Below are 27,641 nucleotides of genomic sequence, written 5' to 3'. Positions count from 1 at the left end.
TCATTGGTAATTATTCAGACATACATCTCTATTGATTCCTTCTGGAAACTATTCCAATACCAAAAAAGTACCATTTTTTAAAGAAACTTTGTTTAGTAAGTTGAGTTGAGTCAATAGGATATTTTATGGGTATGTGTGTTGCTGTTAGGGATAAGTGTAAAAAAAATTCAATGCATTAAAGCTTAGCAATATAATGTCTGCAATACTGTATTGATTCTCAAAAATACAATATAAATGTATAGATAACCAATTGTTTCCAGATACAAATAGTTAGTATTGTTTTACTGTTTTAATATCTCATTATTCTGATTGTATAACAAGTAATCTTTTTTTACTCAGATGTCATGCAAATTGTGGTGGGTCCACATTATATATGTAATTTGTTGGCTATAAAAGCACACCATAAACAACTCTAACTCTAACGCTAGACAGGTTAAAGTTTGGCCTTCAAACATGGTGGTGGTAGTTTCACACACAATTAGCCTGACATATACGACAGACTGTGACTCAATCCAGCAGAACCTGGTATAATAGCAGTAATGATCAGGTGTGGGTCCAGTCTTCAGACTGTGACTTTCTCCAGCAGAACCCAGACTGATAGCAGTAATGATCAGGTGTCTGTTCGATGGTCAGACTGTGACTCGCTCTAGCAGAACCCGGACTGACAGCAGTTTTGATAAGGTATGGGTACAGTGTTCAGACTATGACTCGCTCCAGCAGAACCCGGACTGACAGCAGTACTGTTCAGCTAGGGGTATAGTGTTTAGACTAATAAAGAGTATTGAGCAGGTGTGGGTACAGCGTTCAGACTGTGACTCGCTCCAGCAGAACCCGGACTGATAGCAATAACGATCAGGTGTGGGTACAGTGTTCAGACTGTGATCTGATAAAGAGTATTGATCAGGTGTGGGTACAGCGTTCAGACTGTGACTGGCTCCAGCAGAACCCGGACTGACAGCGGTATTATCAGGTGTGGGTACAGCGTTCAGACTGTGATCTGCTCCAGCATGACCCGGACTGACAGCAGTACTGGTCAGATATGGGTTCAGTCTTCAGACTGATAAGAGTATTGATTAGGTGTGGGTTCAGTGTTCAGAGCTCCTGCCGGATCCGGCCCAACGAAAGCGGCCCGCAGCACCCAAACGGACACTGCTGTGCCACCGTATTAAAACACACTCGAATCAGAACCAGCTCGGCTCTTAACACGGACAAGGTTCGCACTCTTACCTGTCCCGCTGGCCTCGCGCTCCCGGGCTGAAACGTAGGCCACTATCGGAGCTACAGGGTTTCGGTTGTTGATGTATCAGCTGGTCGTAAGGCTGCGGGAACTTCCTGCCCGAACTGCGCATGCGCCGAAAGCGAGCGCAGATTCTCAGCATGCTGATTTTGATGCTACAGCGGGGTTAGCGCGAAGTGACGAGATTTACAGAGGAGAGATTTTTTTTATTAAAAAAGTTAACATTAATATGCTTACATTCATTGTCCATTTACCGAGCAAATAGTGTTAGTATTATTACTATTAGTATTATTAGTATTAGTATTAGTATTATAAATGTTATTATTATTATTATTATTATTATTATTATTATTATTATTATTATTAATGTTTGTATTAGTATTATTAGTGTTAGTGTTATTAGTGTTCGCATTTATTCTTATTATTTGATATGTTCTCATATTCATTTATCAAAAGGTTTATTTTGGATCTTCCCTTACAGTAAGTTTTTAGGTTGCTTAAATATGCAGGGTACTGTTTTGAATGGTACAGCGGTACGATACCGGAAGGCAGTGTTCACAGAATGGAAGAGAACGGCTCTTTTATTGAGTAATTAATTAAATAAGAAAAAGCACACTTATTTTAATACCAGCGCTAACTTATTTTATACATTTGTTCTATTTAACCAAAAATCTGCTTTGACGCATTCAAATATAAAAATGCATACGTGTATAGGTGTGCAGTGCACCTTTATTTAATACTAGAATATATGACATGTTTTGTGTATGTTACTTTACTTTTCATATTAATTGTATATATATATATATATATATATATACAATATATTGTATATATATATTGTTTCCCCTGTTGAAATAATTATTTTAAGCAATATTTTGTAGACTTTTGTTTCTGTCTTATCCTTTTTCCTTTCATAAATAAATTATTTGTTTATTTATTCATTATTTGTTATGTTAGCAGCGATATATCATGCTAAATTTGTTTTAACATGTAAACACTGTAAATGTAAGTGATGCTGCATTTTCAAGTAGCTAATTGTTTTATTTTTGTAAATCTATTGCTGAGTGACTTGTTTTGTTTTTATCTTGTTTTGCAATTTTTTTATTTGTTTTTTTTTCTGAACGTTTTAAGTACGTTTTTACACTATGGATGAACACAAAGCGTAAAGACTTTTATTTTGAAATCAACGGGTATCAGAGAGAAAGTAGCAGGGCAGAAGTTTTAATATTGTGATGTTTTGAGCAGTAGACTTGTGTAGAGCAGTTTTAGCGCAGTAGACGGAATACCTGTGAGTTCGTGGAGGGTTTAACTTTAGTATTTGAGCTTCAGAGCTGCTTTTAATTTGTCGGTTACGCGCGGAGGAGCAGTTAGCGGGGACTGGCTGCTGAACTCGGCGCCAAATAAGAGCAGAGCTCAGCCTAAGAGCGAACGAACGGAGAGTTAACGCTAACTACCAGAGCCCGACATGAAGCCGCTCAGGAGGACGGAGTGAAGCCGTCCGGACTCTCCCTATGAATCTGCAGCGGGAGTAAAGACTGTTCCCTGCGGCTAGAGAAGAAAAGCGCGGGCGAGCGGATGCGGGCAGTGAGTAAACAGACTGGCGTTTAAGATGCTAACCTAGCTTAGCTTAGCTAGCTAACCTGCTAACTAGCTAACCTAACTCGGTCTAGCAGCGGTGTCGAGAGAGACGTCACAAAACACGTTTAAAAATCAGCTAACCTAACTAACTTGATTTGTAATAAGCTAAACTGCATGTAAGCCCTTATTAATACACTTATTAAAATGTTAGCGCTAGTCATTGGTTAGCAAGATAACCTAGCACTCGCTGCACTTGTCGTGGTTGCTATGGGAACACAGCGCTTCCTGAAGATGCTCTCTGTCTGTCCTGTTAAACACTGATATCATCTATCTAGATATCTATTTAAGTTATAATTAAATTAATCTAGCTAGTAAAAATGGTCAGTGCTGATAATGTTTATTTTAGTTTATTTATGCAGATGTAACTTTGTTTTGTCCAATCACTCATACATTAAGCATACTTTAAAGAATGGTGCTTGAAGAATAATCAAATTCATTTGATTAATTGATTTCGCTAAGTTACTGTTATAAAGCAATTTTCAAGTGGGATAATCGAGGTTGTACGTATCTCTTTAGGCATTTGCTTCTGACAGAAACCTGTAAAGAACTCTTTTTTTTTATGTGACAGTGATTTTCATGTTTTACACTTTTCTTTAACTGGAATACAACCAGAAGTTTTTAATATAAAAACTGCATGTGAGGTTGAAGGGAGCTGCTTACTATTTGTTAGACAGATAATTACATTTAAAGGAAACAATAGCATGTGCATCACTTTAAATAGTGCTGTTTGTTCACAGATAAAATAATTGAATTAATTATGTAAGAACTTGAATTGCTCATGTATTTGAAGAAAAGTTTAATTTATGTGTATTTTTTCATATCTCTGCTTAAATTTTAAATTAAATTACAGTAGGAAGAAATAATATGTGGCAAAATATTTAGCCTATAAGTGCCCAGACCCATTTCTGAATATTGATCCCAATTTTTAAAAATGTTATCAAATAAGTTCAGTCAGCAGCTCATTCGTGTTTGTTTATTATTGTGGGAACATGACTGTAAATATTTTAGGGTAAAAATCCTAATGTAACATAAATGACACAGCCACACTTCTCTCTAACTGTTATTAACATTTTGTTATAGAAATCTAGTAAAAACTAGTAATATGGAACGTAAAATATTAATTTATCTTTTAAATGGTTGAATGGTTTGAACAGACCTATAGAGGCAAATAATACTCTTTTCAAATTAGTTGAAAAGTTTTACTTCCTGAACCAACCCAGCATTCCTACATTCTGTAAATAAGGTGAGATTGATGGACATAGATTCGCACACTGTCCTGTAGTGATGCTCTCAGGATGTTCAGTATATGTCACTTAGGAATTTCGAGAGTAAACCTGCAACTGTTGTAGGCCCTTAACCTTGCAGTGACCCCAGATTTCTGTGCTCGATTATGTGAAGAGACATATAAGAGTATAAGTACATAATTATATTAAGGTATCTCACACTAAATTGCATTCTAATTATATTGCCGTAGATATGGAGGCCTGCACAGCCAGCATCTGGCCCCGCATGGAGCCCTTCCTGCTCGGGGCGCTTCAGGTGGCCCCTCCGAGCAAACTGAGCATGCACTACCTGCGCAAGATGGCCTGCTATGTGCGCACTCGGGAGGGCTGCTTCCCGCAGCTGAGCTGGCACATGTGGCGCCACATTGCCTGTGGAAAGCTGCAGCTGGCTGAGGAGCTGGCATGGCTGTATTTTGAGACCTTCGACCTTCTGGTGCCGCGGGCTCCCGAGGAGAAGCTGGAGTGGGCCGAGGCGCTCTCTCAGAGTCAGTCTCCACGCGAGCTGGACCGGCAGCGCAGCAAGGTGAGGGAAATATTGTATAAAAAATTGATCAAGCCCAGCTTTCCAAACCTACTGGTCTCTTTAATCCCTGCTTTCATAATAAGAACTAATGACAATGAAAAAACAACAATGCGCCCTGTGCAAAATTGGGAACCCAAAAGTGTTGCCATTTTCTTATGTATTATTTTAAATGAACATTATGCTTTGCTGTGTTTCTGATCGCTGTTCAATCTGCTCAACTTTGATTTTCGTCTGTGTGTGTGTTTGTGTGCAGCTGTGTGTGGACACTCTGCAGTTCCTGCTCTTTCTGTACATGCAGCAGCTGAACCGTGTCTCTCTGCGCACCTCAATGATTGGTGAAGAGTGGCCCAGCCCCCGCTCTCGCTCATCCTCCTTGACCTCAGAGAGAGAGACCAAAACCAGCTCTTCAAACAAGGTCAGACAACACTACTGATCTTTCAGATTTAATGGGATGTTCCACTGCAAAGTTTATCTTTAGTTAATTATCTACATTTAAGGTATCGAGTACCACTCTAAAGTCAGAGCTCTGTTAAAGAATGTGAACATCAAAGCAGTAGAGGGCAATGTTCTACCTTTTTTAGGATTGTGCAAAAATATTTTTTAACCGTGTGTTACATTGAGCGCTGTGCTTAATGTATATTAAATGCAGACTTTACAGGAGAAGGATTTTTTTTTTTTCTTAAATTTAAATGGAATGTAAAATGAGTGTTTATTTCAAGTACACTACTTGTTACATATTTTTTAGAACCACCCCTTAGAGTGCTAAACTAAGAGAGTGGTGCATAGTCTTTCCAACACATTCAGAAGACTTGTGGAAACTGGAGAAAACCTGTACCAGAAAAGTCATGGCAATGCCTTTAGCTCAGCTTAACATTCGACTAGGACTGATGGAGGTCTGACAGGTAAAATGCAGCAGTAAAGTCATAGTTTAAATGAGAAAATAAAAAAGCAGCTTGTCTGGGCCGTACAACACTGCTACGGCATAACTTAAAAAATAGGGTTTTCTCAGAACTTTTGACCGGTAGTGTACTCTGTTCTGTTGGTTTTTACTATGTCTTGTTCAGTCCTTTTTATTTCTTTTTTATTAGAACTGGGATGACCAGGCTCATGTGACATTCGTTCAGACGCACCTGTCTGAGCTGTTGGAGCTTCTGTCAGAGCCGGGCGAGGTGAGCAGCTCAGGTCAGGTGCTGCGGGACAGCCAGCTGCCGTTCGAGGCCGTTCAGGCCCTGAGTCTGCTGTTAGAGGGCTCCACCAGCCGCGGCCGCACCGTGCACCCAATCCACCGGCTGCTGAGCCGTGCACCCCTTCAGAGCCAGGCAGGATACTCCAAAACTAGCCACACATTCTCACTGCAACTGCTTCAGAACTGGCTACGCCAGACCCTCACCCTCAACCCCTTCGGCATTTCCACCTGCCTGCGCTCGGGCAAGAAGCTGGCCTGGGCCCTGCAAGGTGAGGATCTTTAGATAAAGTTTTTTAAACATACTGTCGGGTGATATTGAACTTTTATGTTGTGTTAGTCTTTGGTTTTGGCAAAATAGAAACAAAATGAATCTGATCTGTTAATCACAGCCTTTTGCAATAACTTGTGTAGACCGGCATTTAAAGAGGGGTAAAAAGGGGGAACAAACCACAAAAAATTATATTCCTATTATTCAATGGTGTTTTAGTATATAATAAAAAAAAAAGTGCCTGAAAAGAAAAACTTGTACTCAACCGTAAAATATAGTTAAGTAAGTCTAATAAATTATATTTTTGGGTTTAGAAACAATTCAAAATTTTTACTTTGACTACAAAAAGAGACCATATTAATTTAAATGGATTATAATTGAGTGTAATCTGTTTTGACATTCCAAACTCTATGCATTAAAATCATTTTTTTTTTACCACTGCTTGAAACATTTTTGTGTCTTGCTGTAGTGGAGGGTGCCATGAAGAGGGTCAAGATAGCTAGGAACACTCACACGGCCGTGCCAGGCAGCAAGGTGGTGGTGATGTCTCAAGTTTACAAACAGACTCTAGCCAAAGACTCTGAGAAGCTGTCCGGTGCTAATGTTAAACTGCACCGCTGTAGTGAGGCTTTCATCTACCTGCTGTCTCCTCTCAGGTAAGTCATGTAAATACTTGTAATGGCACTGTAATTACTAGCCTCCAGAACATTATAAATGCAACTGTGCATAATTACTAATTACTATATATAATGTATACTTGCACATACAGTGGTTTGCAACAGTATTCATAGCCCTTGAACCTTTTTACATTTTGTCATCTTACAACCATAAACTTAAATGTATATTATTGAGATTTTAAGTGATAGACCAACACAAAGTAGCATATAATCGTCAAATGGAACAAACATTAATCAAATAAAAATCTGAAGTGTGTTGTGCAAAAGTATTCATAGGGAGATGGATAGAGCTAAATACAGGTCAATTCTGGAAGAAAACCTGTTATAGGCTGGAAAAGACTTGAGACTGAAAATTAGATTTACCTTCCAGCAAGACAGTGACACTAAACATACAGCCAGAGCTACAGTGGAATGGTATAGATCTAAAAATTATTTGTGTTAGAATGTACTGAACTAAATTCCTTTTAATCATCTGTGGCAGGACATGAAAATTGCTGTTTATAAAAGCTTTCCATTCAACCTGGCTGAACTTGAGCTATTTTGCAAAGAAGAATGGACAAAATTCTCAGTCACTAAATGTGCAAAGCTGGTAGAGGCATACCCCCAAAAGACCTGCAACTGTAAATAAAAAAAAAATTGTTCTTTCCTTTCGTTCCACTTTGTGTTGGTCTATAACTTAAAATCGTAATAAAATACATTTTGCAAGCCACTGTTTCACTGAACACCTTTTTTAATTTACTGTATACTGGCTAACCTTGCAGGTCAGTGACTCTGGACAAGTGTCGTAACAGCACGGTGGTTCTTGGGCCGGTAGAAACCAATGTCCACGTGCAGAGCTGTGAGAATGTGCGGCTGGTATGCGTGACCGCCCGTCTGGTCATTGGTGCGTCCTCCCACTGCACCGTCCACGCTCTCACCCCTACACGCCCGCTCCTGCTGCCTGGCAACACAGCCCTCACCCTGGGACCTTTCCACACGCACTACCCGACCCTGGAGGATCACATGGCCAGCGTGGGCCTTGCTGTCGTGCCTAATCTGTGGGACCTGCCGTTGCTGTACGGGCCGGATGGGCCGGCTCCTGACCCGTCCTGCTACCGCATCTTGCCACCAGAGGAGTTCTTACTCATGGTGGTGCCCTTCCAGAGTGAGGGGGACACCTGTGAGGTGCCAGGGGGGCTGCCTGCAGCATACCAGCAGGCTGTGGAGGCCCGTGAGAGAAGTGTGCAGGAGTGGCAGAGAACGGTGAAGGATGCGCACCTAAATAAGTAAGCCTTTGTTTTAGTTGTAGAAACAGTATCTTGTATTATGGATAAGAGATATGGTCAAATTAAAATCATGAATTAAAATTTAAATCTGCCATAACCGTATTCTTGGCAGTATGACCACTAATGAAAACGAATTAAATTATGAACCTTAAATTATTGCAAACAGTCTGTAAACTTTTGTCTATTTTGTGAACAACCATAACTGATTTTGTAAAATAAATTAATAATATTGTAACAAAATAAATATTGTAACAGTAAAACAATAAAGTGCAGTATATTTACTGCGTGCATATAATCTGCAAACAAACAGTTATATGCTTAAAGCTTCACAGTAAATAGCAAAGCATATAATACAAAAAAGAGCTAGCACTAATCGTGGTTAGCGGCTAATGCTAATGCTGCTTCTGCAGTGCTAGCCGGGGTTAGCAGCAGGCAACAGGCAGATAATACCTCTGAACAGCAAAAGAACAAGCTCTTAGCACGTTTAGCAGCTAATGCTAATACTGCTCCAGCCTAGGTGCTGGAGAACTAAACTAAAACTCCTGTATACTCCTATGTGGCTTTACTGCTTCTTAATGCCTGACAAGTAAAATTCATACATAAGGCGCACTGTTGAATTTTGGGAATTCAACACAGGGGGTATTAGCATTAGCTAATGCTAATGCAGTATTAGCTAAACGTGCTAAGAGCTTGTTCTTTTGCTGTTCAGAGGTATTATCTGCCTGTTGCCTGCTGCTGACCCCGGCTAGCACTGCTGGAGCAGCATTAGCATTAGCCGCTAACCACGATTAGTGCTAGCTCTTTTTTGTATTATATGCTTTGCTATTTACTGTGAAGCTTTAAGCATATAACTGTTTGTTTGCAGATACAAAGTCCGGCATAAAAGATTGTGTGATAAGTCGATGACGTAGTTATTGCGACAGGCCTGTACAACCCCAGTCTTTATGTTGTGATTGAGTTGACTAATGAATAGACTGCTGATTAATTGCAGGAGACAAATGTATATTAAAACAGCTTGAAATAATCTGACCATTTATTTAGATTTTAAGTTTTTTAATAATTAAATTTCTCCCCTTCTGTCCACCAGGGAGCAGCGGCGGCAATTCCAGGCCCTGGTAGAGCAGAAGTTTCATGAATGGCTGCTGGAGACGGGGCAGAGGCAGGAGCTGGACAGCTTAGTGCCCCCAACAGTTGCTCAGGCCAACTCCACTGACTGCTCACAGTCTTCCTGCAGCTCTGAGCCTTCACTTCAGCACCAGAAGGACCAGGTGTCCCGACAGGCTGCAGCGGGACGGACATCCACAGTTTGCTGAGAAGAGAATACGGTCTTTAATGGACACTGTTGCTATTATTATAGAAATTCGCCTAGTTGACCTCAGCTGTTTGCCTTTGCCTTGGCTCCTCGCTGGGGCAGGTTTTTTTTCCCCCTGACTTCTTGTTCCAGAATCAGCACTGTGGCATACGGCAGACTGTGGATACTGAAGTCGTACAATACTCAGGACTCTGCATGAATGTTTGAATGAGTATAAATGCTGGAAATGTCGAAAAATCGAGCTCTGTAAGAGAAATATAAATGCTGGATGCGTAGCAAGACAATATGTCTGATATGCATTATTCCCTCTGATGCCTTCGTAGTCTAATGGTACTTGAGTGCTGTGATCACCTCTAAGAGGATGACTGCTTTGTTGGTTAACACTGTATTAGTTACCAGGGTAAAAATAAGGGATCCTTCTATGCTGCAGTGAATGAGACCAGAGAAGAGTACTGTTTTTATCTGCAAATATGAATGAATTTGGTTCAACAACTCACCTGTGACCCACCCCGTTCAGTCTGTAACATTTAGGTAACATTTAGGTAGCACTATTTATTTGATCTAATGATGATTTTTGCTTTGCATTGTTGAGTTAGAATTCTGTTAGCTCAGATCTGGTGTAATTATTTTCTTCTTGTTGTTGTGTAATTGAGTTGACATTAGCACGGCAGCTAATGTCGCTGTTCTTTCCAGTCTGCTAAGATTTGATTAGCTGCAGCAACATGGCTCGCCTCAGTAGTGTAGAATTTTAAGTTGACGTTGACGTTAGCACGGCAGCTAATGTCGCTGTCCTTTCCGGTCCATTTTATTATGAACCGCCTCGAAGTGTAGAATTTTGAGATGAACAAGCGCGTAGTGTGTCAGCTAGGGTCGTAATAATTGAAAAATGTATTTAAATTATTCCAATTTGCATACTGTTAAACATTTAATGTGTTCATTGTCTGTTTATTAGAGCTTGTCGCACAAAGTTTGAAACAAAAGCTGTGTGTTACTGAACGTTCTAGACGCAAGATAAGCTTGGCTGATCTCAAAATGATGTGGGCAATATGGCTGACATTTTATAGGTTAAACTTAAATCCCATTAACCTGTGCTAATTAAAAAATTAATTATGCTTGTAATTAAATATGCAGTTGCTGAATTGTTCGGAAAAAACATAGAAAAACATATTGGGATGTAGTTTATTACAGTCGAAATAAATATTTCCAGCTTTACAATAAATAGTAGTAGGATAGTGGTTACATTTTTAGCAATTCTGAAGCTTTTCCAGTTTGACGAACACTTGCGACAAGTGTACGCATCAGTAAATTGCGTGTGGGTGGGTCGGTTGTCTTTACGACGTTGCCTTTGGCATTGGATTATATTTATATTTATACTGAAGGAAATGTTCACATACTTGTAGAGCTTCTTGTAGCACTCTTCCTGCATACTTGACACCCATGAGCTTGAATTAGCCTTTCTGTCCTTGTTCTGTGGCCAGTATGAATTGAAATGGATCCCTGCTGTAGTCTAGTTGTACACGATGCCTTATTCTGTAGCTGCACTTTAATGATCCCCAAAAGTGCTACTTATTAGCTTTTACCCGAGATACTCTCAGTCCTGGTCCTGGAGGTATCCTGCACTTGTTGGTCCCCCTGCTCTCACTGCAAAAAATTATATCTTGGGAAAATGAAATCGTAATAAATATATATATATATACAGTACAGGCCAAACGTTTGGACACACCTTCTCTTTTTTTTATGTTTTCATGACTATTTACATTGTAAATTCTCACTGAAGGCATTAAAAACTATGAATAAATACATGTGGAGTTTTATGTACTTAACGAAAAATGACCTGTTCTCCACAGTCACCAGACCTGAACCCAGTCCAGATGGTTTGGGGTGAGCTGGACCGCAGAGTGAAGGCAAAGGGGCAACAAGTGCTAAACACCTCTTTGCTCTTTGATTACTGGTTTGCACACTCCTGAATTTTTTTTTTCTTTTTTTTTTTTAAACAGTCTTGAAGGAGTTACCAGAGGTGTTTAGCACTTGTTGCTCCTTTGCCTTCTTCACTCTGCGGTCCAGCTCACCCCAAACCATCTGGATTGGGTTCAGGTCCGGTGACTGTGGAGGCCAGGTCATTTTTGTTTAAGTACATAAAACTTCACATGCATTCATTTATAGTTTTAATGCCTTCAGTGAGAATTTATAATGTAAATAGTCATGAAAATAAAGAAAACGCATTGAATGAGAAGGTGTGTCCAAACTTTTGGCCTGTACTGTATAATAAATAGAGTCTGAATCTTTTGTGCTTTGAGATTATTAAAGGAATATTATAAAAATGCAACTTCTTTTTCTGAGTAATTTTATAGTTTTGTTTTACTAGCTGATTCATTTGCTTATTTCAAGATGAATGATACAGAATAAGACAGTTTTTGTTCGCTAAAATGGGTATAAAGTTAAATAATCTTGTAATATTCTCACAAGATCAAAAAAGATTAAAATAAGTATTTAGATTATATATTTTGTCTTAATAATAATAAAAAAAGTTAAATTTCACCGATTTCAGTAAGATATCATTTGATACCATGCACTGTGAACTTATCTTTTTCAGTATGCAGGGATAATATTAGACTCCAGATGCAGATTTGAGAATCTGCTGCTGTAGAATTTTTTTTCTTTCCACTGGTTTCTGTGATCAATATGCAACACCGCATTAAAGGGTCTTCTTCATTTTTTTGTAGATGTTCCTCATTGTTTTCTGCATATTGTTTACTTTTATTTGTATTCAAGAGTACAAATAAATCCAGCGGACTTCCAGTAGAGCACCGTATTGTATTATGTGTCATTTAAGGGAACAGATTTAGTGTGAAAACAATAAAAAAAATGCTTTGTCTTCTGTATTCTGGCGGTTACTGATTTCTCTCCTACAGTGATCAGGCTATGTACTTCATTTAGGTTCTATTGTAATTAAAAATGACCTACATCTTCTGACCCTCTTCTGAAACAAGCAATTCCTGCTCATCCTTTTTCAGTCTGTGCTCTGTATATATTTAGGTTCGTAGTAGGGATGTACCAAATAAAAACTTTGGCCAAATCCTGCAAAACAAAATTCATTATTTGTCTAAGGCTAAATACCCAACATAGTTTTTCTACAGGTTTTTATTCATTTATTAACTAAAAAAATATATCCCAGCACACATACCAACAAAGTACAATACATTTACTTTAGCAGTGCTATTCTAATCATAAATTTACGTCAGCATTGCTATACTAATCATGCAGTTTATTTAAAACAGCAGTGCTACATTAATCATGATTTTACTGCAGCATTGCTATTATAATTATAATTGGACCTAAGTATTGCTATACTAATCATACAGTTTATTTACATCAGCAGTGCTACATTAATCATGATTTTACTGCAGCGTTGCTATTCTAATTATAATTGGACCTAAGTATTGCTATACTAATCATACAGTTTATTTACATCAGTAGTGCTATATTAATCATGATTTTACTGCAGCAGTGCAATTCTAATCATAAATTTACCTCAGGATTGGTATACCAATCATACAGTATATGTTTTGTCAGCAGTGCTATTCTAATCATAAATTTACCTCAGCATTGCTATACTAATCATACAGAATATTTACATCAGCAGTGATATATTAGTCATGATTTTACTACAGTAGTGCTATTCTAATCATACATTTACCTCAGCATTGCTATACTAACCATACAGTATATTTATATTAGCAGTGCTAGTTTAATTGCAGTTTAACTGCAGCATTGCTATTCTAATCATAAGTTTACATCAGCATTGCTATACTAATCATACATTTATTGCAGCAGTGTTGCACTAATCATGAATTTGCTTCGGAAGTACTATTCCGATCATAAATTTACCTCAGCCTCACTATACTAGTCATATATTTGCTTCAGCAATGCTATTCTAGTCATGAATTTACTGCAGCAGTGCTATTCTAGTTATAAATTTACCTCAACAGTGCCACTTAAGTCAAATGTTATATCCTAAATATCTTGAATATCTGAGTCTTGACATTTGTAGAATGTGTAAAACTAACCCCCTCTCATTAAGGAAGCAGAGTAAATATTTTAACACCACTAAAAGGATTCCTTTTGAGACTTTATCATCCAGCCCAGTACAGTGAGTATTAGCACAGCACAGCAGAGCTAACAAACACCACTAACCACACAAAACAGCAAACAGAACAGAACACATTTTCCCACCTGCAAATTTGCAGCAGCAGCAGTTAAAGAATCACATTTAACTATATGCATATTTAGCGCTAAATAAGCAGCTTGTTTTAGTTGTTTCTACATTGAGATTCACCCTGCAGTTCTGCAAAGGAATTAATGGAATTAATGCTTTAAAGTTTACATTTAAATGTGGTTGATTTTAAAAAGTAAAGGACATTTCATCTTGACAAAAAGTATACAAAATATTGCAGAAGCCTTGTGATAATTCATTACCAGGTTTGCCTGAATCATACAGAAATTGGTGATAAGGGTTGGACCCAAAACACTGATTGGTCCACCTCTAGACAGGTGCCTTTCATCCCCAGGCAACCCAACATTTCTGATTTCATTTTTCTAGACCAGCAATTCTATACATTAAACTATTCTGAATGATACTGTTTACATCTTATCCATTTAATACTTAAGAATTGGAGTCCCTATTTAAGCTTGAAGGCTTCATCCACCATCTGCTGAAGTGTGGCCTCTAAAGGTGGGATTGCTCCTGAAGTCACAGGCAAGGCCTTCACTTTTCCAGGTTTGACAGTAGAAACAGTAGAAAAGAGCTGAGCAATGAGAATGGTGTGCCATTCAGAACAGTGTAGCGCAATAATCCAGTACATCTGGGCTCTTCACTTTTGCCAGTGGTCTTGGCATGACTTGCCCGTTCTGGTGATGTGTGCGTTGTGGTGTAAACTAGGCCAGTGGGACTGTGTGTGTTTTTGGATGGGGGTGGGAGGAGGGACAGGACGGAGGAGGGGTGAATGGGCAACCCTGGCAATGTTGCCATTATGCTGTAATCCCACATCGCTTTTCTAGAAAACCTGAATAGTGTTAGAATCACTGACTCAATTTTTGGATGTCATTTTCATGACAAAGCGATTGTCCGGTGCTCCCCGCCCCACTAATCCTGAACCTAAGTATTTAAACAGCCCCGCTAGTGGGTCAACACTCAGTCAGGACTTCAGACACTTCCCCCCCAAGCTAAGCTAAATACAATGTCCAAGATGGGCAGGGTGAGTAGCCACTTGGAAGACTCTTGAGGAGGAGATCTGAATATATAGGGACGATATCTTAAGTCTTAATTGGTATATTTTGCAAGGTCATAGTACATCGGGAATAGTAGAAGCTGTGGTGAACATGTATCTTAGGTTCCTATACAGTCTAAATATTTTTTTGTGGATGACAGTTTGTACAGTTTTGGTTCCTAGCGATTCCTTGATATTGCTATTGCCTTGCTATTGTGCAAGAGACCTCCTTTATCCCTTCATTTGGCCAGAGAGAAGTGGTTGACTACCATATCCCTCGTCATTATCCTGGTTAAATTTGCCGGTTTTATGCGTAACAGATTCTGGTGTTCAGCAAGAACACCAAGTCCCAAAGTTTTTGGCCAGTGAACATTTATTTATTCTATTTTCCAAATCGCAATAAAAGACTATTCGTTTTCTAAAGTTCATCAGTAAAGCAGAGGGCTCAGGAATGTGCCAACGTGGTTCTTTTTGGCAAACTGGTTTTGTCAGGCAAATTCCTGCAGTCTGGCAGGTGTCAGCTGGCACCCTGGTTCCATGCCCAGTTTTGGCCTAAACTGAAGCCATGAGCCGCAGATCACAGAGTCAGAGTGTGAGAGTAAGAGGGATATCAAGTCTAGTCAAGTACAAGCATTAGACCAAGTTCTCTTGACATGCCGAGCACTGAAATGCTTTGATCTTCTGCCTCATGTCCTTTTAGATTGTCTTCTACGAGGACAAGAACTTCCAAGGCCGCCGCTACGAGTGCGACAGCGACTGCTCCGACTTCCACACCTACCTGAGCCGCTGCAACTCCATTCGCGTGGAGAGTGGCACCTGGGTGGTCTACGAGCGCCCCAACTATATGGGCTACCAGTACGTGCTGACCAGAGGGGAGTATCCAGAGTACCTACGCTGGATGGGCCTCAACGATCGGCTCAGCTCCTGCAAAATGATCCACTTTGTAAGTCAAAAAAGTGAACCATCTAAAAGCTAATCATGGTGCACGTAACCATGTTTGAGATAACCAGGAAAGTGCCTTTAATTTTGGCTGTAGTTTAAGAAGCAATGGGGTTGATGGTTTGGGTTTTCTTGGCTTCACAACTGCTAAATCAAAATCGAAGGTAAGCGTTGCAGAGTCACAAAATGGCCTCACTTGATTGTCTAGTTTGGAACAAGTGCAGTGGACTATGGATTAGTAAATCAATACTTGCAAAAGGCTCCAGCAATTGGTTCAGTGCATCCAGTATCAGACACAACATGAACATTTGGTGAGGTGAGCATGCCTTCAATGGTCCTATTTTGCCTTTAAACAGAGGATCTAGGGAACAACGTGCTTCAAGGTTCTGCAGGGCAACTTGATTATAGTTATGCAAGAGGATCCAGAAAGAAGTAGTCTAGGTCAAAATGATGAAAAGCAAGACTTTATTCCATTTTGCAAAACATAATATTAGGCACAATTAGGATAGTAGGGTCATGAAGAACAGAAAGAGTTTTGCAGAAAGAGTGAGATCTGTGATTTGCTAGGGAAATGTATCAAAGCAAGGAAGGAGCTATGGTTCTCATCTCCTTCCATGTCCCCCCTTCCCCTTTCTTTTTACCCCATCTACCTTCCCCGTTCTTCCCCAACCCCACTCACTAAATTCCTTCTCCCCGAACCCATGCCAACCCATCCCACCCCTCCCTACCCCAAACCCCAACCCCTCCCACCCTGAACTTCTCCTGCAGACAAGCGGAACTCAGTACAAGGTGCAGCTGTATGACAAGGCGGACTTTGCGGGTCAGGCCTTCGAGGCCACTGAGGACTGCCCATCTGTTCTGGAGCGCTATCGGCTGAGAGAGGTGCACTCCTGCAAGGTCCTGGACGGCTACTGGGTCTTCTACGAGCACCCCAACTACCGTGGCCGGCAGTACTTCCTAGAGAAGGGCGACTACCGCAAGCCTGTGGACTGGGGTGCAGTCTGTCCCACCGTCCAGTCCTTCCGCCGCCTCACCGAGTGAACCGTCACCTCTCCGGGGCTGATGCCCTATATGACCTCCGACCTCCACTGCTCTCCTCCAAATAACGATATGCTGATGCCCCGTCCTTCATCATTTGAGCTCTTTGGCTGTTACTTAAACTGAGGTCCTGGTTGAAATAAAGATTGGCTGGCAAGTCAGTGGAGTCGTACCATTGCTTGTTAAGAGTGTCTGATTAGTTTCCTGCATGGTCCAGCATGCTCTTAAAAGCTTTGGTTTTAGTAACCCTAGATGCCCGGGTGAAATGGGGTGGTCCCTTGTTTTGAGTCAGTGGCCCAGCACAGGCCTCAGGTCTAATGTAACAGGGTGGATATTAAGATGGGTCCCAAAGGAAAAGCAGTTTCCTCCCCCACCGATAAGTACCACCTCAGTTCTGTCCGAGTCCAACAACTCTGAGCAGAAGGAATGCAGCATGAGGGGCCAGGGGACAGATGACTAGAAGGAGAAAGGGAAGATGAGAGACAGAGAGGACAGTGAACTGGCAACTTGAAAGGCAGGAAAGTTAACATAAACATCTTGAATGCATAAGTTCTTTGTCTAAGCAATAGTCAATACTAAACAATAGCAAGCAAGCAACTGTAAAGGACTGTACTGCTAAGGACTTGGCAATACAATACGTATCACAATACCGGGGATACGATAAAAAAAAAAATAGCGCAATATAACATGATACTATAAGATAGACGACTGCTTAAAGGATTATTTTGGGAAAACTTTCATAGTATAAAGAACAGTGAGACCAAAAGACAGAGTACAACACTGTTATCTTTAAATATATTGGATATTTTTCATGTCATTATTTTGTTAAACCCTTAATGTTCAGCAGATGAAGCCCAATACTTTTCCCAGTAATTGTTGTACTGAGAGAGCCTGTAAACTGAACTTACTGTGTCAATGGTGACTTCAATGTTGCTTCCAGTGGTTAAGTTTATTACAGCAACCCCAGGCACACCATCAGCCTGAAGCCAAACACCACCAACTACCACCAGGTTCTCACCGATGACATGAGCTGAATGGGAATACCTGTAAATATGGAGAATAAAAGATTAAGAACAATCATAACTTCATATTTTATTGCTGTGCTAAAAACAACTAAGACATCTCTTAAGCAGAAGTCAGTAGACTGTACCATTACATATAGTATGTCGGAGAATGTATACAGTCTCCTGCTACAAGTCACTGGATATGAACTTGCACTAAAACTTAGGGATATACAGTCATGGCCAAAAGTGTTAAAACCCCTGAAATGTTTCCAATGATTTATCCCCCCCCAAAATATTGTAAATTATTGTTTATTTCCTTTGCGTGAATTGGAACAACACAAAAATAGAGGAAAAGCAAAGCTAAAATTGATCAAATTCCATGCAGAACTCCAAAAATGGGCGGGACAACCTAATATTTGGTTGCACACCCTTGAATCAATTGCTAGAATTGCTTGTTACACCTCTCAATTGGAATTTTGGACCACTCTTCTCTAGCAAACTGCTCCAGGGTTTTTATATTTAAAGAGTGCTTTTTTTTCTTAACATCAATTTCAAGATCTCTACAAGTGTTCAATGAGACTTAGATCCAGACTCCTGATTTAGATAGCTGACCCCTTCTAAACTGTCCAGTGCTTTGTTTCCATATATCTCTGGGTGCTATTTGAAGTATGTTTGGGGTCATTGTCCTGATGGAAGCCCCATGACCTAGACCAAAAACCTAGCTTTCTGACACTGGGCCCTACATTGTGACCCAAAATCTATAGGTAATCTTCAGATTTTATGATGGTGAATGCAGATTTTATGATTTCCTGTCACTCACACACACACACACACACACACACACACGACACTGTAGTTTAACGAACACTAAATGTCTGCTAAGCAATAATTACACTAAGAACAGTTGAAAATTGTCAGTGTCTACTGTGGTTAATTAACTTACCACAGCTTTGGGGGAAAAATAACTGGAATTCTACCAAATAGCCACTGTATAGACAAGATACAGGGGTTGGACAATGAAACTGAAACAACTGGTTTCAGACCACAATAATTTATTGTCCCGACGGACAGTTCTGTTGGAAACAGAAGAGTTGAGGTGCACATTGAATTCTGCTGTGATTTGGGCAGCCGTGGTTTTATGTTTTTTTTTTTTTTGATACAATCCGGGTTAGCACTCAAACATCCCTTTCAGACAGCTTCCTCTTACAGCGTCCACAGTTAATCCTGTTGGATGCGGTTGGTCCTTCTTGGTGGTATGCTGAATTTACCCTGGATACCGTGGCTCTTGATGCATCACAAAGACTTGCTGTCTTGGTCACAGATGCGCCAGCAAAACGTGCACCAACAATTTGTCCTCTTTTGAACTCTGGTATGTCATCCATAATGTTGTGTGCATTGTGATATTTTGAGCAAAACTGTGCTCTTACCCTGCTAATCGAACCTTCACACTCTGCTCTTACTGGTGCAAAGGGCAATTAATGAAGATTGGCCACCAGGCTGCTCCAATTTAGCCATGAAACCTCACACACTAAAATGACAGGTGTTTTAGTGTCATTGTCCAACCCCTGTAGATGTGATAACAAAAACAGAACAAAAATAATACCTTGGTACCAGGGCAGGTCGCAACTGCACCTTCTTCCACACAAAGCCTGTAGGCGAATCATTCAACCACATAACGTCCCCCAGAGGAACACCTCCTCGGCCCAAGCCTCCGAATATCACCACTCCTCCTCTGTAGGCACAGGCTGAGTGAGAATGACGAGGCTCAGGGAAGCATCCTTCAAGAGGTACCTTTGCAGGGATGGAAACAGATGTTTTTGTGCATTTTCCAGTTGAGCTCTTGATGTGCTTATAAATACAGCCTAGTTTATATGCAGTGTTCAAATAGAGTAGAGTCAAAATCTTCTGTCTAATCCATGTACAGTGCTGTAAAAAGTATTTGCCCCCTACAGATTGCTTTTGTTTTTGCAGATCAGGGCATAATGTACTGCTTTTTGAGATCTTCTATTCTGCTTCATGTTGTTAGACAGGTTCTGCTTTCAAGATTCTACAGGTCCGCCAGTAATCAGGGCTGGTTGTGCCTAGTGACATTAGACTTATCTTTCCAAAACATAATGCCAGGTTGGTTTGGATTGCTTTAATTCACTTAATAAATCTAATTATAATTTATAAGCTGCTTTTTATATTTCCCCAGGTTATCTTTGTCTGATATTCAAGTTAGTTTGATGCTCTGAAAAATGTATGACAAAAAAGCAAAGCAAAAAAAAAAAAAAAATTATATATATATATATATATAAAAATGGGCAAATACTTTTTTCACAGAACTGTGTATGAAGTGAAATAGCTGTAAGACAGCCAGCAGTCTTGTTTTTGGTCTCTCTTATGGTAGCTTTATATATTAGGTATAATTTGAGCTTCTGAGAAAAGTTCCACACATTAAGACATTCTTCTATGTCAGACGAGTTACAATAAATGTACCCTTGCATCTGTCCAGTGCTGGTCCTCCAAACACAGAAAGTGTGCATCACCTAGAACAGGCTCTTTTTCTGTGCGTCCTCCGAACACAAACAAGTAGTTCTTGCCTGGATGACAAAGTAAAGCATACACTTTTTTATTTTAAATGTATTTCTTTCTTTTTTTTCCCCCATTTTCTCCCAGTGTAGCTAGGCCAATTGTTCCACCCATTCAGCTGCTAGCCAGCTGTATATACTCATCACAGGTGATGCCACCACACAAGGGGTGTAAAGACTAGCACATGCCTCCTCCGACACATTAAAGCATATAAAACTCCCTGTACAGTTGGGGAGTGTAATTGACTTTTACACGTTTACAGCTTTATATAAGCCAAAAAATGACTTTTTAAGCAAGCTGAGAGATACAGAAGCAGCATCCGAAGTGAAAGAATTATGTGGACTGAGGCAGTAGAGTAATATTAAAGAATTTGGCAATAATATAAGCAATAACAGTTTTCCAGCTCAAAATGTGAATGACAGAAATGTGTTTCTCCTTTATTACAGTAAGTGAAGCTACATGAATCTTAATAATACTAATAAAATAAAAGTTGCTACATGTATAAAATGGTACAGTTACAGTATTATTATGGATTAGTATAAAAGCAACAATTAAGCTATTTTTGTGAATTAAACTCCCATACCTTTATGATTCAGCAAAGTAGCTGTATGCCGCCACCTTGGCTTTGGAGCTTGACCGGTACAAACCATCTTTTCCACAGACAACAGAACAGTTCTGGAGTCAGGTTGGTCACTCAGATGATGGGTAACTTTGAGTACACTGTCAATAGGGTTAAGTGGAGATGTTCTGCCTCCTGTAACCACAGCACCCCATCCAGGAACCGAGGTCAGTGTGTGGTACAGCCGCACACCTGTGTTAAAAGAAATGTAATGAACATGCACAGCATTTCCAAACTGTATAAAAAAAAGGATTTTACACTACTTTTGGGCAATGCACCTCTTTTGCTGCTAGACGTGCCTCTTTAAGGGGCGCACTTAAAATGCTTAGCTACGGTAGTCTTCTCTTGCAAATAAGATCTAACAGCAGTTCAATTTGAGTATGAAGACCTTGGGATGAGTACTTTAATCCTGCCGCTGCTGTGAAGTGTGATAATCAGCTAGGGTGATAAGTCGATATGTTGAAAGTCGGTTACCCCTAGTAGTGATTAAAGGGACATTAACAGTTTAGCAGTACTTGCAGGCTTCATGTGTTGCCACCTCTCATGGCAGGGCTTCCAACTGGCATTTTTCAGCAGGATAATGCTTGTCCACCCACAGCAATGGGTTCCCAAGAATGTTTCTGCCAGATTGCAGCACTTTTTCTTCCTGCATGGGTGCCAGAATTAATTATACTCAAGCACTTATGGCACACCAGCTGGGATGCCAGTTTTGGTAACCTACTAGTGGGCAAGACCTACAGGCCCAGCTGCAGCATCCTTGGAGATTTTTTTCTGCAGGATGCCATAAAGATCCTGTTTCTCCCAACTTTGTCTTTGTTGTATCTAGGCTTGTATTTAAAATACTCCTTTTTGGACACAAGGTGCAGTTTAGATTTATGTTTTTCATTGTGCTGGTAAACATTTCGGATAATGTTTTTAAATGCACCCACCTTTATCTCCCTCCAGTTCCACGGTAGCACGAGTCCACTCTGTCTGCTCTCTGATCAGCACCATGGCTGCAGTGTCTCGGCCTCCTCTCCCAAACCCCCCGCTGAGGAGCAGCAGTCCAGGCTCCAGCACAGAAGAAGCCATCCCCACTGCCTCCACACACGGAGCCCCAGCCAAAGGCAGTGCTTCAATGGAGAAATCCTCTAGCTTGGGAACCATCCAGGGAACTGGTGACTCTAGAAGGAAAACAAAAAAGAAAATGAAAAGCATCTGAATGGATTCCAGTTCACATAAAAAAAAAAATCACATGATACGTGCTAGTTGTAAAGGAGACATATTATGCCTCTTTTTAAATAAGTTAGTATAGAATAGATGTTGGGCTATACAAAACATGTTCATGAAGTTCTTTGCACAAAATCACTCTCAAATAAAAAAATTGCTCCAGCTCTATACATGCAAGTTTTAGTCTCTTTCAGAATGAGCCATTTGAGAGCTCTGTCACTTTTATGCAAATAAGGTGTTGCTGGTCACACTATGTATATGCTAAATGTTTACCATGTTAGTGGTAGTTTGTGCTATATGGCAAAAACGAACAAGCTAGTTCATGCTTAACTGCGATAGAAGCACAAAACTCATTATTTGAAAGTACCTACTCTATCTCCCTCATCTGCTGACTTGCCACAGACAGTAGGTACAGATCCCCCACTCAGACGAAGTCTGTCAGAGTTTCCTTGTGGTGTTCCTTCAAGTCTAGTGATCTAGTGGGTGGGACTCTGATAGAGGTTGATGGGTGAGGGGTGTTGCCAGGGTTGCAGGTTTCCTTATTGTGACGTCACAATAATGGAGCCATTCAAACGACTCAGAAAAGAAAATGATTCTTAATACCGAACTTTTTCAGCTGAGTAACAGAAAATGGATGGAGGGGTTTTGTTCATATCTGTTTATAGGGGCAGTCCAGACCAAAGTAGAAATACAAAAGCATGCAAAGGCCAAATAACATAGTTGTAAATGGTTGTGTTATGTGCACACCACAACTGTAAATTTTGGATATTGATCTTCCAATACTATAGAAGAACTTCATAGACAATAAAATATAGTATTAACACTTCTTGCCCATAATATTAATTATATAAAGGCTCATTTTGGGCCTTACCCTTTGGGGGTTCAAGGAGTGCAGAGCTGGTCAGAGAGCCTTTAGAGGCTGAGAGGATGAAGTAGTGAGAGCACTTCTGATGCCATTCCTGCAAAACAACACAAAGTTTTTAGTTAGGGGAGAAAACATTTATTTTAACAAATATATAACTGCAACATCATTCAGCTACATTCAGTTTCATTATTTAAATAATCATATGACTGAACATAAAATACTAGTTAAAAAACAAAACAAAAAAAAAAACACTTTTTTTTCTTTTTTTTCTTTTTTTTTTTTTTTTACTGTTATTACATAATTCCATATGTGTCCCTTAATTGTTTTCATGTATTTAATATTAATCTACAATATGGTAAATACATTAAATAAAGAATTAAACAAAATCACTGAATGAGAAGGTGTGTCTGAACCTTTGAGTGCTAATTAATAAATAAGTGTCTCCTGCTAATATAGGAGCAATTTCAGGCCTGTTTACCTCAAATTCATCAAAGGGCTCCATGTTTTCTACCCTTTCTTGCTCATCCTGGGAGAGAAGACTGAAGTAGAACTGGTTCATGTCCAAGCATGTGCATTTTTCCCAGCCCTGTAAAATAAGGACAAGGAGAAATTACTGCACATATAAATGAAAATAACAATTCATAATTAATAATAATCTTTATTTATGCACTATATTCCAAATTAGTTATAAAAGAACTAAGAACTGAACAATTATGAATGATAGGAGAATCCAACTAGTGATGCTCCAGTAATAAATAATTATATTTATTCAGATCAGCAGCAAAAATGCAATTTTAAAGTTCTGTAAGGCTCACTTAGTTTGTCTATATATTTTAACAATATATTTAATATATTTAATATATTTTGTCTATATATTTAAAAAAAAAATACACTCACATATAGCCACATTTTCTTTCAGCTCTAAAAGTAAAAGAGAGCAAATAAAGGCAAAACATGGCTTTTCTTGGTGCACAAACACACAAAGAATGCGAATCTCAGTTCAAAATACAGGAAGAATGCAGAATAAAGGCCTTTTAAAATAATTTGGCATTGGTTACTGCTCGGGCAGTGCCCTCACAGCTTAGTGATGAAGTGAAGGTGGTACCTGCTGAAGGAATCTCTTGGTTTGGGCTGAGGTGTCAGGGTACTGGCAGAGGGCATGGATTTTGGAGTTAAGCTTCAGGAAATGGTTCTGCATGACCCGGCCAAAGGGGTCGTCAGGGCGAATCTGCTCGTACATCACAAATAAGGCCTGTGATAAGGATCTTGCTGCCCAACCAATAACAGCGTCTGACCTGAGGGAAAATCCAGCGTAAATATTACATGTATTCAGTATTAATAAAGTCAATGTGAACGAAGAAGCCTGAGCAAAACCCTTTAGTGCTGTAGCTTCTCAGAAAAATACATTAAACCTAAGAAACTTCAAGATATATGAAGATAATATTTACACTGCATGTACAGTGCCTTGCAAAAGTATTTATACCACATTTTGTCAGCTTACAACCTTAACTGAAATGTATTTTATTTAGATTTTAAGGGATAGACCAACACAAAGCAGCACATAATTGTGAAGCGTATTCTACAAGAAGCCCATGGTCACTGGAGGAGCTGCGGAAATCCACCGCTCAGGTGGGAGAATCTGCCTGAAGGATAATTATTAGTTAGGCAATTCACAAATCTGGAAGTGTGGTAAGTAAACAATCATTGCTAAAAAAAATTGATTTAAACCATATAGGGGTTATTATAGGGGGTATCAAATAATAATCATGTGTTAGAATGGCTGGTAGATACATACCCTAAATAACTTGCAGCTGTAATCGGAGTGAAATGTGGCTCTACTAAGTATTGATTATAGGGGGGCTGAATAATTTTGCATGCCTCACTTTTCAGAAGTCCAAGGGGTATAAATAATTTTTCAAGCCACTGTATGTATCATTGTGAATCCCCCTTTAAAAACAATGTACTGCCTGTGAAATATGCAACACTTACCACTTGGTTTCCATATAAGTGAGCACAACCTCTGAGAGGACAAGCGTGGGGCGATCCCACTGGAGCCCAGCCACCCTCAAACCCTCCTCTACCTCTCTCTCAGTACGCACGTCCACACCCAGCAGCTTATACTGAGCACTGCTCACACACACAGGGCCTGCACATGGGTCCAACACACACATGGGGTACAAATATAGATTAAAACAGACCAATTAAATGAGAAATTTTATTTTATACAGGTTGTTTATACAGGAAAAAACAACCAAATCAGCACCTACCAGTGGGCTCCAAGTGGTTCCAGTCCGGAAGAGCATCTTTCAGACGATCATTGCCTTTGATCAAAGCTGCCTTGCGTCTAGTGACATCTGGGAAGTCTACCTCAAACACCACGACACGCTCCAAAGCTCCCTCTGCATGCAGACGGAAGTAGAGGGAGTCAAATCCTGCGCCGAGAGACAGGATCTATGCAACATAGGTGAAGAAAGAAAAATAAATAAATAGTAGTGTTTGTGAAGTGGATTAGATTAAATGACTACTGACTTAACTGACCCAATCCAGTATGAATCTTCATGTGTACTTTGTAGTTTGGGAAATCGAATCAAATAAACAAATAGATTTGGAATAAGATTGTGAAATGCTTGAATCATCATTGACCAAAGCCCCAATTTATGATAATTTCTATAATTTTGTTGATAACGATAATAATAATAATATAATTATATATGTGGTGTCAATTTCTGAATGTTTGGGAGGGAGACTTGTTCCTTCTTACTGTATTATATTATCTCAAGGCTTTTAAATCAGATCGAGAGAGAGAGGGCAAGATAGAGAGAGACAGAGAAAGAGAAAAAGAGAGAGTGAGTGAGATGGCAACAGAGTGAGTGCAAGAGAGAGGGAGAGAGAGAGAGAGAGCGGGCGAGAGAGGGTGAGAGAGAGGAAGTGCCTGAAAGGCTTCAGCACAGTCACAGTGTTTTGACAATTTGGAGGAAAATGAAGCGTGGAGGAAAGTAGAGGATGACTCCATAAGTAGATTGCTGGGTGGGTGCTGGGTGGTCTTTGCTAACCACCCAGCATGACAGCTTAGGCTGCGTGATCCACGGTGAAATGGTGAAATGTGAGATCAAACTATATGTGTACTTTAGAACATGGAATTGTAATCATATTAGGAGGTCAAAATGGTTACCTGTTGGCAGGTCTGAGAGTTTTAAGGATTTAATGATCCTACCTGCCTTCCAGCGCAGTTCTCAGTAACCCGCAGAAACCCTTTCACACAGTGGTCAACAGCTTGCCAGCGGACGTAGTAGCCCCTGAGAAGTAAACACACGTAATCAGCAACTTAAAAACATTCATTAGTTCAGCACTGGGTTTAAACTGTACTGGATTATTGCATCTTCTTACCTGTTGATAAGAGGGGCTCGTCGCGACACCTTGCACACAAAATGTTGGAGAAGGTCATCCTGAAAGTAGCCCTGAGCTGCGGCGGAAACTTTACTGACCACACTGCTGTCATTGGTGCCCTGCACCTGAGAGTGGAAGATGAGTAAGATGACCACGACTGGATCTTGATCTTTAATTCATTGATTGATCTAACTACTGGTTATAATAGTGAACACGTTTAGTCATGCTGGTAGATCACTAGGCTGGTTAGGCTGCTCAAGGCTGCTCAAATATTGCATTAAAATATAAAACACAAAGCTGGTTTACACTTACTGCAGCGTCCACTCTCTGTTTGTGTGTTTTCTTGCTGACATTGTTGGTCACTGGAGGAGCTTCATGCATCTTCACTCCTGTCAAAACATTAACTACAAGAGTGAGCAAAAGTGTTTAGAGAGCGAGCTAGAGAGCTAAAGAGTGAACTAAAGAGTGAGCTAGAGAGCTAAAGAGTGAGCTAGAAAGCTAAAGAGTGAACTAAAGAATAAGCTAGAGAGCTAAAGAGTGAACTAAAGAGTGAGCTAGAAAGCTAAAGAGTGAACTAAAAATAAGCTAGAGAGCTAAAGAGTGAACTAAAGAGTGAGCTCGAGAGCTAAAGAGTGAACTAAAGAGTGAGCTCGAGAGCTAAAGAGTGAACTAAAGAGTGAGCTCGAGAGCTAAAGAGTGAACTAAAGAGTGAGTTTGAGAGCTAAAGAGTGAACTAAAGAGTGAGCTAGAAAGCTAAAGAGTGAACTAAAGAGTGAGCTAGAGAGCTAAGGAGTGAACTAAAGAGTGAGCTAGAGAGCTAAAGAGTGAGCTAAAGAGTAAGCTAGATACCTAAAGAGTGAACTAAAGAGTAAGCTAGGGATTGAGCAAGAGAGCTAAAGAGTAAACTAAAGAGTGAGCTACCGAGCTAAAGAGTGAACTAAAGAGTAAGCTAGGGATTGAGCAAGAGAGCTAAAGAGTAAACTAAAGAGTGAGCTAGCGAGCGAACTAAAGAGTGAGCTCGAGAGCTAAATAGTAAACTAAAGAGTAAGCTAGAGAGCTAAGGAGTGAACCAGAGAATGAGCTAGAAAGCTAAAGAGTGACCTGGACAGTGAGCTATAGAGCTAACGAGTGAACTAGAGAGTGAGCTAGAGTGTGTGAAGAGTGAGCTAGAAAACTAACGAATGAAATAAGGAGTGAGGTAACTTACTCATCCACTAAGTGAAAGAGGCGCACGCTGCAGCCTGTTTCCGGATGTTGATATTTTCAGTGACAGAATAAAAGTATATTTGAACGTTTGTATTTAAAGGCTGTTATATCATATATACTATTTGATTTAATAAATTCCCCAAATTC

At 39.9% G+C, this 27,641-nt stretch overlaps 4 protein-coding genes across 4 annotated transcripts in view; 2 read left to right on the top strand and 2 right to left on the bottom strand.

The window, feature by feature from the left end:
- The window catches only part of rab5b (RAB5B, member RAS oncogene family), a 14,923-nt gene extending 13,571 nt beyond the window's left edge, over nucleotides 1-1,352 (bottom strand). The window contains exon 1 of the mRNA XM_007260422.4: nucleotides 1,228-1,352. The gene's annotated coding sequence lies outside the window, so the exon portion shown is untranslated. The remainder of the gene's footprint in view (nucleotides 1-1,227) is intronic.
- Nucleotides 1,353-2,345: 993 nt separating this feature from the next.
- On the top strand, nucleotides 2,346-12,271 carry tbccd1 (TBCC domain containing 1). Its single transcript, XM_007260420.4, has 7 exons — nucleotides 2,346-2,821; nucleotides 4,350-4,681; nucleotides 4,935-5,096; nucleotides 5,770-6,136; nucleotides 6,605-6,791; nucleotides 7,574-8,077; nucleotides 9,165-12,271. Exons 2-7 carry the CDS (start codon nucleotides 4,352-4,354, stop codon nucleotides 9,388-9,390), a joined length of 1,776 nt encoding a protein of 591 aa, XP_007260482.3. The 5' UTR covers nucleotides 2,346-2,821; nucleotides 4,350-4,351; the 3' UTR covers nucleotides 9,391-12,271.
- A 2,282-nt stretch (nucleotides 12,272-14,553) lies between these two features.
- Nucleotides 14,554-16,805, top strand: crygs2 (crystallin, gamma S2). The gene is made up of 3 exons (XM_007260421.4): nucleotides 14,554-14,644; nucleotides 15,357-15,599; nucleotides 16,364-16,805. Exons 1-3 carry the CDS (start codon nucleotides 14,627-14,629, stop codon nucleotides 16,634-16,636), a joined length of 534 nt encoding a protein of 177 aa, XP_007260483.1. The 5' UTR covers nucleotides 14,554-14,626; the 3' UTR covers nucleotides 16,637-16,805.
- Nucleotides 16,806-16,908: 103 nt separating this feature from the next.
- On the bottom strand, nucleotides 16,909-27,580 carry lcmt2 (leucine carboxyl methyltransferase 2). The gene is made up of 15 exons (XM_022680493.2): nucleotides 27,496-27,580; nucleotides 26,601-26,677; nucleotides 26,289-26,413; nucleotides 26,116-26,197; nucleotides 25,169-25,352; nucleotides 24,891-25,047; nucleotides 24,007-24,196; nucleotides 23,380-23,487; nucleotides 22,908-22,995; nucleotides 21,757-21,990; nucleotides 20,792-21,019; nucleotides 20,116-20,219; nucleotides 19,241-19,428; nucleotides 17,542-17,677; nucleotides 16,909-17,089 (listed from the first exon to the last, which is right to left on the bottom strand). The coding sequence occupies exons 1-15, from the start codon at nucleotides 27,497-27,499 to the stop codon at nucleotides 16,922-16,924; spliced, it is 2,073 nt and encodes a 690-aa protein (XP_022536214.2). The 5' UTR covers nucleotides 27,500-27,580; the 3' UTR covers nucleotides 16,909-16,921.
- Nucleotides 27,581-27,641: the final 61 nt, after the last annotated feature.

Source organism: Astyanax mexicanus, chromosome 11, assembly GCF_023375975.1.
Source record: "Astyanax mexicanus isolate ESR-SI-001 chromosome 11, AstMex3_surface, whole genome shotgun sequence".
Taxonomy (NCBI): domain Eukaryota; kingdom Metazoa; phylum Chordata; class Actinopteri; order Characiformes; family Acestrorhamphidae; genus Astyanax; species Astyanax mexicanus.
This window is presented reverse-complemented; position numbering and strand designations above follow the sequence as displayed.